At 47.9% G+C, this 12,263-nt stretch overlaps 1 protein-coding gene across 1 annotated transcript; it reads right to left on the bottom strand.

Moving 5' to 3' along the window:
- Positions 1-7,528: 7,528 nt before the first annotated feature.
- RHOV (ras homolog family member V) lies at positions 7,529-12,043 on the bottom strand. The gene is made up of 3 exons (XM_041459975.1): positions 11,848-12,043; positions 8,569-8,627; positions 7,529-8,245 (listed from the first exon to the last, which is right to left on the bottom strand). Exons 1-3 carry the CDS (start codon positions 12,041-12,043, stop codon positions 7,805-7,807), a joined length of 696 nt encoding a protein of 231 aa, XP_041315909.1. The 3' UTR covers positions 7,529-7,804.
- Positions 12,044-12,263: the final 220 nt, after the last annotated feature.

Here is a 12,263-nt window from a genome sequence, read left to right as displayed (position 1 = left end):
TCTTCAGCAGCACTAAAGTTGGGAGATATCTGCTCTCAGAGCTGGAGGTATAACCAAGAGGGTTTGATTTTCCAGTTCTCTCCGGTAACTCACAGAAAGCAATAATGTATATATTTCAGGATTTTTATCCCATTTTGAGGACCATGAAAAGAAGCATTGTAATGTTCCTGGCAATAACCTTTCCTCTTCTATGGCACACTGTGTGTACCAGTTGATAAATGTTTATCATACCCCACGGAGGGGAAAGAACTCCATTCTGCAAATGGAAAAGGGAAGTCATTCACGCAAAACTGCACAGGGAAATGAAGTTAAAGCCTGGGATAGCATTTCCAGGTTTCTGATTACCTAAATTATATTTAGACTTACCTTCTCTCTCAACATCTAATGCAGTATCTTTATAATCCAAAAAGACATATTTGGAGATAGTGAATAAGTTCACTGCATGTAAAGCTAGGATACTGCCGTTACTGGTACTCACAAGGCAGGCAGGCACTGCAGGAAGTCCTCTTCCTCCCAAAGTATGGTTGTATTTTATTTATTAGCTCAGAGTCCCTGTATTTCAGGTTCAGCATCCTTTAACAGGAGTTTTGTACATGTAAGACTTTACTGTTAGATGTTAATAACTTATTACTCTACAAATCTATTTGGCTTACAAGAAAAAAAAACAAATCATCCTGCAGAAGATACCACAACATTAGATATCCTCTCCTACCCTCCCTTCAAATTATACACTGCTGCCCAGATAATATTCCAGGGTGGCTGACATCTTTCATCTGCTCTATGTTATTAAAACCCCTTAGCAAGTGGAATGAAAATTCTTCTGTGCTATGTATAGCACCATGTGTACAACTCTTCACAGCTGGGAGTACAGCCTTGGTACCCACACTTGGATCTTTATGGTTTGGGTTTTGCAAGCCTTTTTTTCTCCGTGCCTGCCAAGCCTCTGGCTGGCCGGTGGCATTGGCACTCCACAAGAAGCCTGCTGCTCTCCTTTCCTGGCAGAGGTTTCACAGGGTTTCAAAGTCTCCCTCCACTGTGGTTATTAAAGGCTTTTGTTTATCTTGTGAAATCTGCCCTGTGAATGCTGACACTGACTGAAGTGCTGGGAGAGTTTCCCTGACTCTTCCTCTCTCAGTCTCTCACGGGTCTATTCCCATGAAAATGATCTCAGGTGTGCTGTGCGTCATCAGTCTGCCCCGGGCGCTCTCTGCCTCACTGGCAGGGAAGATGAACGCGCTCTTTCTGAAGCTCTGCCCGCAGCTGGGTTCTCCTCCTGCCTCCGCGCTGCAGAGAGCCATGCCAGCGGCTCCGGCCATGCGGGCACCCGCTGTCCCGGGCACCGCCGCTCCCCGGGAGCGCAGCACGGCAAAGGGCTCCCTGCAGGAGAGCAGCCAGCGCTCTGCGATACCATCCCAAACCCATGGGCACTGCTTGGGCAGCATTTTCCCAGCCTCTCTCCCATCCACCCTGCAGGGATGCAGCCTCTGACAGGAAAACTAAATCCTCCCACGATGAGCTCTCCTTCAGCACGTGATGCTGACTTTCCCTTTTGGATGAGAACGGATCTCCAGCGTGTAGGGCTGAGGTGTTCACCCACCTTCCAAGGGAGATCCCAGCTAGATCCCTGTGTTCCTGCTGCCACTGAGCAATGTAACCAGGTGTTTACCTGGAGAAGCAGAGAGTTAAGTTCTGTGGCAGGGTGAGATGCTTGTGAGGATGGCGGAGGGACAAGCCCATGGCTTGAGTGCCCTGAGCTCCCAGCAGAGTTTAACATTTGTGATGGCACCACCAGCAGCACCGTTCACTTGTAGGTAACTGCTTGGGAATCACCAGGGCTGTCCCCAGCAGGAAATTCCACCATGCCACCAGCACAATGATTGGCAGCGCAGCCACAGGAAGGGGGCTTTGCTGTCTGTGGTTGATTTGCTAAACTGTGCTCTCTTCCACAGGAGGTCAAGCTCTTCCACCCTCACCACCGGCAGAGCCAGGGCCCATGGGTGGGCTCCTGTTGCCAGCTGGGGGAGCAGCAGGCACCAGGCCTGGCTCTGAGGGTGCCACTGCTGTGCTTCCTTCTGCGCTGAAGGCCTGGGGAAGGTTTCAGCAGTGTCTGGCTTGCTTTCTGAGAAGACAAGGAAAGCTTTACCCTAGACCCTGGGAAGCCCGTGTATTTTCATTGTATTTTAATTTTAAGAGATTGTCTGCCCCGCCCAAGATTATCTCATGGGAAAGAAAAGCCTGGCTCAGTGACTCGTGGTGAAACTTGTCCCACAGCCAAATTTCTTTGCACCTGATGTTCCTCCATAGCAGCAGAAACCAGAGTATTTCAGTTCACAACACTGCCCTAGGGGTAGTGCTGGGGATAAGGGGTTGGAGGGGGAGGATGGGACCCACATCTCCTCCTGCTCCTCTAGAACAAGTCCTGCAAGTTTGGATGCTGAGCAGCTCAGTCTGGGAACTGGAAAGGGCATGGTGTCACCCTGGGAACGAGGATCACGTGGGACTGCAGCAGAGGGAACCTGTCTCAGGGATAAGTTGAGACATACCCTGCCCTCTTGTGCAATAGGTCTTTGCAAGTACAATGCTGTATTTATACGGTGGGAATGGGGAGCCCAGGGCTGGACTCTGCAGAGGCATGAGTAAGCAGCTTCCAGGAGGCCCAGGTGCCAGCTGGGCCAGCTCTTTGATTCCTTTTCTGGGAGCAGATGCAGACCAAGTGCTGGGTCTCAACCAGCATTCTCCACTACAGGAAGGACAGTCTTAGAGCCATATTGTAAAGTTCAAGTGGTTTCTTTGGAAAAATGCTTTATCTACCAGGCTCACTACAGAGTTATTTAGCATGGTCAAAGAGAGGCAACGATGTAAAGCAGACTCAACGTGTACAAGCAGACCACACGGCCAAGGGCAGCATCCTGGGCAAAAAGGACTCTCAACAGAATGGAAGAGCAGCACCTCAGTAAGCACACAGGCTGTGAGAGGACAAACATGCCTTGTGGTGACAGCATCTGTTTGAGCAGTGCCTCTGCTCCCTTCTGCTCTTGTGGTGTTCCCACGCTGCTCTTTGAGAGACTGCAGAAAGGACCATGGGAAAGGACCAATCTAGCCCTAATTAGGGGCAGGAATGCATTAAGAGCAAAGCTGAAGCAGCTTACCTATCTGCCAGTACAGCTGAGAAAAGTCAAATCAGACCCTGGTTCCAAGCTGAGCCTAGTTGATAAATAACGATAAACTTGGAGCAATCTGAAGAAAAAGCCAGTTAGCACCTGAGGATTAAATTGGGGAGTGTTAAGAAAGTGATAAGGTTGTTAATGTAATCACACCTTCTCAGGAAATGGGGGGCGGATGCCATTCCGAGGTAACTGCATTTCAGCAGGGTTTCTCCTGCTGGGCCATGTCAGCTCCTGACCTGGTAATAGTTCAGCCTTGTCCCTTCAAAATAAATAGGATGTAACCTACAGGGCATAAAGATCTCCAGAAGGACTTTCAGACTCGCCCTTTTGGTGCTGGAAGGAGGATGTGCTGAGTCAGATGGAATCTTGGAATTATTTTGGGGTTTAATTCCCAGTCAGGGTTCAGTAGAAGCTGAGGAAAGTGTTATTAGCTGGAAACCTTTTTGGCACAGCTAAGCCCATTTAGGGTGTGATACCTACAGAAAAAGGAAACTAAAGGGTCCTTTCCATACTGTGTCCCTACTGTTGCTGATATTCAAGCTCAGGTCCTTTGGCAATGGCAGCTGAGAGTGGCAGCAAGCACACTGGCTTTGTGTGGATTTACAAAACATGGTGTGTACCTGTACTGGTCTCACCCAGCATTCTCCAGTACCAGAAGGACAATCTTCCTTATAAGTTACTCTGTTGGATGCAAGGATATGCAGGAGTCTGCTACCCAGGATCCAAGTCAGAGCCCTGAGCAAGAAAGAAGGTACTAGAGAGTTTCTACCCTGTAGGAATGTCGGTGCTTTTAGCATTTGTTGCTGAGCTTTGTGCTATGGAACAAGTCAGATCAACTAATCATAAGGATCCTTTATGGAAGAAAGTAAGCAGCACTTGTAAGGAATTGTGCTGGCCTAGCAATGGACTGGGCTGGCTTCACCCAGCCTGGTGGGGTGGTTTGTGTTAGCAACAGTCTCCCAGGAACTCCCCTGTGCTCTCAGCAGCATCTGAAAATACAGGTTGGTCAAGCAGCACTGCAAGGCAGAAACAAGCCCAGACTCTACCAAAGCCAAGTAGTAGCACAGATCCAGTACTGCACCATAAGAGGATGAGAGCAAGGCTTTACAGACACCTCAGGTGGCTTTGGTAGGAAACTCCATTTAATGAGATAGATTCACCTCCCCACACCCAGGAGTTCAGCTTTATTCACGGATCTCAGGGAGTTTTAGAGTGCTTATTGTGCATATGACAGGATATGGCTCAGTGGAATGACTCACTCCCTGTAAAGTTAATTCACACTTTGCTGCTATTTCCATTCAGAGGTGCTTCTGTAAGATTTAGTGCCAGGAAGTTACAAAGCTGGGAGCCAGCTCCAAATACTCCCATAGGTTACTTTACACCTAGTAAACAGTGGGTCTGTAGAAGGAGAGTGTGATTGCGGACTTGGTAAACAACCATGCCCCCTCCCCCACAAAAAAAACCCCAAACAAATCCTAAAAACCCCAACAACCTTCTCACCCAAAACACAAGTTCCCAAATCATGTTTTATTGGTAGTGATTTCCTATTCCCTTCTAATTTCTGAATTTGCCCATTACCTCTGCTACTCTCTTTTTTTGTCCATTTTCTTTCCTAGCTCTGCTGAACCACCACACTTCTCCCTCAGCAACCTCTGACTCTGGAGCAGCTATGGGGCCCCACATCTGGACAGGCAAGAGCTCTGACCTATCTGTAATACTGAAGACAGGGCTAAAAGGGTTAGTCCTGTGAGCCATATTGGATGGAGCCTTTGCATCCTCTGTGGCACAGGCACTTGAGCAGTATTTAACTGCCAAGGTAAGTTAAGTGAAGCTGGTCCTAAATTACCCTAATGACAGAGCAGCATGCTGTCATTAAGGCTCCAAATGCAAGTCCTGCATGGGCTTGGCTCAGTGAGTGCTGGGAGGGCTTCCTGACTGGTCCCTGGAGAGTGGCTTCTGGGGAGAGGCATTGAAAGCCCTGGATGTTTGCTACTCCATCCTCCTCAGCAGCCTCCATATGGAGTGATTCATCTTATTGAAAGATTAACTGAGGTAACAGGAGGAACCTGGAAAGTTTTAGCTATGAGGGGATTTTTACCATTGCTAGTGGGGGTTAGGACATGGAGTGAGAAGTGGGGCTATTTCCCTCTTATGCTTTTTGTCAGTAAAATGGAGTAACTCCCTCTCCATATTAAAGCCCAACTTAATCTGCACTGATGAAATTACAAACACAAATTGTGGACATTAAAAAAATTTATTTGAACAATTTTTAGACACAATCACATAGAACGAAAGTAGCTCTCAGTACAGTTTCTTTTCCAGAATGAAATAACCCCTGTTTCATACCAAGCTACTGCAGGACAACCCTTGCTGTCCTTGGCAGGAAGGAGGCTGGTGTTCTTTCCACCTGTGGACTTGCTCCATAGGGATGTAGCATGCTCTTTGGCAGGTCACACCATAGCCCTTGGTCTCACAGGCTAAAGAAATGTGTAAAGACCCAACAGACATACTGAACTAGAGATACAGCAAAGGTGCCTGTACAGGTAGGATACGCACACAGGGATGCATTGCTGAGTGAGAGCTTTGTCAGGTGTCCTACCTAGACCTGTGTCAGACATGTCACTCCTAGTTACTGTCTCTGTGCTCACCATCTCTTAGGACCCCTCACTGGACACAAATGGCATTTCAGCTGGAGGAGTCCTTTCAACATTCAGCTCATTTTGCTGCACCATCCTTTTCAGGTCTCTGAGCCTTACCCTAGCAGCAGCTCCAAGGCTGTGGGCCACTTCCCTTCCCAAGAACAGTTCACCTCTTTCATCCTGCAATACTGCCCAGGGAGACAGCAGTCTTGTCTCACATCCTGGGAACTACATAAGCTGCACTACAAAACCAGCTGGCTGTGAGAGCTGTTGGGAGGCATTTGTTTGGAGCCAGACTGCATTAGTCACATTTGCCTTGCTACACGCTCACTAGCTCACCTCTGCTCGCTTTTAGTCTAGGGCAAACCATCCACAGCTATTTCTCTTTCTGTCACATTACTCCAGAGTGTCCTTAAAGTGATGGGCTGTGGCCAGATGCAGAGAACCCCCTGAGTATCAAAAGCATTGCTTGACAGACCTGTCATGCTCTCTGCTACATAAACCAAAATGAAATGTCTCTGCAAAAGAAGATTTAGAAATTGCTGCAAGTTCTGTAATAAAATATAAGAAAATGTGAATAAACTCTCTGAGGTATTAATTCCCCGAGAGACAGGTGAGAGGGGAAGGGAGTGAAACTTAAGGAATTATTTTCTCCAGCATAAACTTAATGGATTTCCTTTGCTTTTGATTTCAGCAGATCAAGCAGCGACTTCTAAAAAAGGGAAGCATAATTGAAAGAAGCCCTGAGTCCTCTGTTCCTGTTCTGCAGCCTTAGGAAGAACAGTACAAGGTAAATTCCATTCTTCTGTGTAGATCTGAAATGATCTGTAAATCTGAATTATTTTACTAATAAAGAGGAACTCTCTCTCACTACAACCTTCTCCTTTTGATTCAGAACTAAATGTATGACAATATTACTTTGAAATTCATATCACCAGCAAAATTTTTAGGTCCCTACTAAAGGTTACCCTGCATATTAGCATCTCAACTAAGTAGAATCACAACTTTAATTTAACATTGATTCTTATTTCCTTCTCCAGCTACCTTTCTTCATTCCATCTTTCTCCTTTCTATTTGCTTTCTTTTCTTCCTTCTCTCTCCATCCACATTTGACCCCTTGGTAGTGTTATAAACCCTTTGCTGACACAGTTTTTTCTCTGCTAGACAGAGCCACACCTCACTCTTCCTCACCTCTTCTTTCTTTCGAAACACCACACACACAAAAGGCCTTTCAAAGTTGGTCTCCAAGTCCACAACTACCTCTTAGGATAGGACTGTAACACCTGCACCCATTGGACTAGAGAGTCCTCTCAGAGAAGGTTTTGCTCAAAGTATTTCTGTAGCTCCCAGTGCATTTTTTCTTCAGCCTGCTAATGGCCTTTATTTAGGAAATAACTTCTCAAGAGTACTCCTAGTACAGGGCCTTTAAGAAACAGTGCTGCTTTTTCACAGCCAAGTGAATTCTACCTATTTCGGCAAATGGAATCAGAGGGGGAACCCAAGTCTCATGTTACAAACTCTGCACCCCATGCCTGACCACATTGCAGTTGCATGTAACTGCCCCTGCCCTACTCTCTGCCATGCCTGTAAATCAGCCAAAACACAGGCTGATTTCAGAAGTCCCTCATGTTTATTACGCTGCATCAGAACTCTGAAAGTGTGTGAGCTTCAACCAGAAAACTGGTCATTTTGAACAATGCAAGGAACCTGCCTGTTCTGGGATACTGAGTCTTGATGTACTAAAGGCTCCCATTAGTCTGGGACACTACAGACATGTCTAGCAGGTGTTACAGCTGCCTGGACCATTCCACATCTCAGCACAATGGAAATCTAGTTCATGTCTCCTTGGCATCTGATACTGTACCCAGCAAGAGACAGGTTTCCAAGCCCAGCAGCTTATCATACCCTCCTTGCTGGGGCCATAGGAGCAGTCACTCCAAGAAGGTACAGAGCCAATACTGGCATTGGGTGTTTCTTTTCCCCTTCCTCAAAGCAGCTTCAGACAAAGCAAAAGAACTTCTTCCAGCGGCACTTAGAGAGAGTCTTGATGCCTTTGGCAGTCATCTTCTTTTCCTGACGTGCCTTGTGCTCAACACCGCTGACAATGGCCATGTCAAAAACTTCTTTAAGGTTCTTCTGGGTCAGCGCTGAGCATTCCAGGTAGGCTTCAGCCCGGATTTTGTCAGCTAGACCTTCTGCCTGAGGCCGGGGCACAGGCTTCACGTGGTAGCGATCCAGGCTGATGAGGACATTGACATCGTCCCGCAAGTCTGCCTGTGTCCCCACGAGCAGCACTGGCGCCCGCGGGTTGTGAGTTCGTATCTCAGGGATCCATTTCTCTGTAATGTTTTGGAAGGAGCTTGGGTTTACCACACTGAAGCAGACAAGGAAGACGTCGGTGTCAGGGTAACAAAGAGAGCGCAAACAGTCAAAGTCCTCCTGCAGAAAAGGGAGGGGAAAAAAAAGTCTTCACTGGACTGCTCTTCTAACAGCATGACGCTGCAGTAGCTTTTCTACAAGTTAGCTAGGATAACAACAGAGGCAGAGCATTGTACTGGCTTTGTGGCCATGCCATGTTTCAGACACAAGTTTCAGAGTTGAGGGCATCTGTCATTCCCTTGTCTGTGACTGCCATGCCAGCAAATGGCTGGTGCTGGAGCAGTGCACTTCCTTTCTTCCCAGTTAAACACCTCCTTCCTCAAAACTGAAAACAATCTCTGTCCCACAGGACCAGAGTTGACAGCTGCTTTGATAGAGCTTACCTGTCCAGCAGTGTCCCACAGCTGAATTCGGACTGGGGCTCCATCCACGAGGACCTGCACTGTAGCAGAAGGAGAGTAAGGATGAGTCTAAAGCAGCTGGCCAGCATACACACACACACTCATACAGGCTTTTCCTGAGCACTTTGCTTCATACCCTGCTGAACAGACTCACTGAAGTCACATCTCCTCCTAGCTGAGCATCCTCCCAGACCTCACCAAGACTGTGGAAGCTTGCAGTGGAAACATTAAGAGAACTGCAGCAGACCTGCTTTTGTTGGCTTTCAGGTGTTTTGTTCAGGAACTTTGAAAGAATAGTTCCATGTTACTGGACAACTGCTCCTCTAGACAAGAAGAGCCCTTAGCAAAACAGCTCCCTGGGAGCTTCTTGTTCTCCTTCCACAACACAAGAAAAAGATAAGGATAAAACCAGAGAACTTCGGCAACTTGCTCCTATCTTCTTGGCCAAGCAAATTCAATTCAGACTCCATCAAACAAGCTATTGGAGATTTTTCCCATCCAGACCAGAAATTTGGCCTTAAAAAAATGTTACATGAGAGTCCTAGCTAAGGAAAACCCCACCTTTGTAATGAAGAAACTATTAAGGAAACAGTGATGAGTGAAATCCCTTTCAGACCATCCACACACCAAAAAACTGCTGAGTTACACATGTAAGGTTTGCTCCCATTTCACTCCCTAATCACAGTAAGCCTTCATGTGGTATCAGCTGACTCAGACTGAGGGCTGGCAGGACCTCTGATGGCAATCAGCAATGAAACTGTTAGATGTTTAAGTGCATAGACACCACAGAGATTAGGCTAGGAACGGAGGAGAGGGAAAAAGGGGTTGTGGAGCTGGAAATCACTTGAAAGTAGGTGGATGGGGCTGTGCTTGGGTGAATAGAGGCAGACATCATGGCTAAGGTGCCAATGGCTGGCACTTGATATGAACTAGCAAAACTCCACTGCTGTGTGCAGGGAGGAGGCCTTATTGTTCTTTTTTTTAAAAAAAAAAAAAAAAACCAAAAAGCCCCCCAAAACCCACAAACAAACAAAAATCTCCCAACCAGAGGCAGGATAAATCTTTTGTGATTCTTGAAATAATTTGTCAGGTGAGAAGTGACAGAAACAAGAGAGTTTAACACAGGTTTTTGAAGGAGACCACTCCTCCCTGAAAGCAGTCTGGGGAAAAAAGAGGGGGACAAAGACAAAAAGAACAGAAGTTTGGTGGGAGACCAAGACTGGAGGAAAAATGAAGAGGTGGGTGCGTCCACCACAGTGCCACTCCTCGCAGCGTAGTTGAAAGTCATTGCTTCCGTGTGACTGGGAAACAGTTGGGTTGTTACCATATCTTTGCCCCAGAGGAGGAAGAGAAACCTGTTCCTGATCAAAGAACCTGCTAGATCCTGACTTGATCTGCAAGGCAGCAGGCATTTGACTTTCTAGTATCTGGTTTTCTCTGTCTCACAAGTGCATTGAGAGAAGGAATTAGCATCTCTGAAATGTCTGGCCATCTTCAGAAGAAACTCACCACACATATTACCTACTGCTCCAGCGTTAGCACAAAGTTTCATCCCATCTGCTGCTAGCTTGAGCTACATTAGCAACTCTGCAACAGCCCTACAAATATCACCCTCACAAGGCCCACGCCCTCAGGATGAGGATGGATCATGGTACAATAGCGAAGGGGCTGGCAGAACAGGATAGCCTGGTGGAGAAAGGTCACCGGGTATGCGTTTCACTCAAGGCTGCTCTAGCTGGCAGCGACACCCAGCAGGAGGTAGCAGCCAGACTACATCTGTGTGTGCTGGGTCACTGTCCCAGAGTCGTCCCCCTGATAATGCAACACCTTCTCCTATCTTGTTACTGGCATCACAAACCCATGACCAGGATTAAGGTTAGAATTTAAACTGCTGAGTTCTGCCAGCTGTTTCAATGGCAGGTATTCCCCAAAAGTGGAAGGAATTGGGTTGAAATTTCTGAGCTGGATCCTGAAGCATAATATTTGACTCCAGGAAGGGACTTTCTTCAGGCTTATCCACTGTAAAAGTAGGAGTGTGAAGGGAAGCTTTTGATTTCTATCAGTTACAAATCCTATGAACCTCTGAAGGTTCATAAGACTGAAGACTCAGTGCTGGGACATCCAGACTGGAACTAAACCCATGTGCATCTATCTTCAGAATATCTGCTGTTAATCAAGGAGTCTGTGCACTCGCCTTCACCTTTCTGGACCATTTTATTATGGATTTGCCCTTCCAAAAATGTGCAGTCTAATAGCTACAGTAATGTTAAACCTCTCTTAGTCTAATCCATACACATTAATGCAAAGAGAGCAGAGAGAGCAGTAACCTTTCCCTTGGAGGGCTCATGATTCCTTACATCTGTTCACAAAGGGTTTCTGGACCATGAACAGCAGCGTGTTCCCAGTCCAGTTCCTTCAAGTGACAGTGGAATAGCTTGGAGCAGGTCAAGGTAAGTCAACAGCTCTCAGAGTGAGCGACTGGGGGGGACATTCAAACAAAACACTCCCTCTAAGCACCCCTAAGACTATGACACATTAGATGTCTCATTCCTGGTCTGACTTGAGCACATCTCTAATCTACCAATCTACATTGTCAAGTAGTGCTGTGTTTCTTCATATCAAATGAAGATAAGAAATCTTTCAAAGGGCTTTGTATTCTCCTGGGGTTTATATTAGAAATTGGAGCCCAAAGGAAGAGGAGTGTAGAACAAGAACAAAGATAGCATTCACAAAAGTGGAAACAAATGAGAGCTCATCAGTTTGCAATTCTAGCCAGACTTATAAAGCTCGTCAACTTTTTGACAACCTCTGTTCAATGCTAACTTCACCAGACATGGAGGGAAAAGGATGGTTTTCCTGAGTATCAGTTAAAACTAAAATCACAGCGTTACACTGTAGGCTATTTCTGAAGCTAAAACCACCACAAACAGTAAAGAAAAAACTAAGCCCCCTTCTATGTAGTCATAACAACACCACAAAACCAGGAAGGTGCCCAAGTTCATAGAACTTGCAAATCAACTCGACATAGTTGCAGAACGGAGAACCTCCACCTGCTGAACCTCACAAAACGTCGGATGGACTCGGTCCGAGTGCCAGGAATCCCCTCGGGCTGTGTGCCCGCAGAGCCCCCGGGGCGCAGCCCGTGGCCCCGGGAGCGCTCGCCTCCATCCGCGCCGGGAGCCCGCTCCTCCCGAGGTTTCGCCGCTCCAGGCCGATCCTCCCGGCCGCCCCATGCCCCGCGCAGCCCGGGCGGGCACCTACCGGAGAAGGTGTCGAGGGCGGTGGGCTGGTACTCGTCGGGGTACCCGTTGGTGGTGTAGCTGACCACCAGGCTGGTCTTGCCCACGGCGCCATCGCCCACCAGCACGCACTTGATTCCCAGCTCCGGGCAGCTGCCCCGGGGCGGGCTGTGTCTCCGCAGGGCGGGCGCGTAATCCAGGAGCTCCTGGGGAGGCATGGCAATGGCACTGACGGTGGCACGGCGGACTCGACAGGGCTCAGCGCGGGGAGCGGCGCGGCGGGGCCGCTGCCATGCTCCTGAGAACGGGCTGCCGTCGGAGCTGCCGTGCGAGGCCACCCTCTCCAGCCCGCCGAGCTTCGCTCCTCATCACTACACCTGCCACCCTGCGCACAAAACCAGCCCCTATTTCCCTAGTCCCGCCCTGTCCCGCCCCGCC

This window comes from Pyrgilauda ruficollis, unplaced genomic scaffold, assembly GCF_017590135.1.
Source record: "Pyrgilauda ruficollis isolate IOZ18807 unplaced genomic scaffold, ASM1759013v1 scaffold14, whole genome shotgun sequence".
Taxonomy (NCBI): domain Eukaryota; kingdom Metazoa; phylum Chordata; class Aves; order Passeriformes; family Passeridae; genus Pyrgilauda; species Pyrgilauda ruficollis.
Note: the sequence above shows the minus strand (reverse complement) of the source record. Positions and strands in the feature narration are given on the sequence as shown.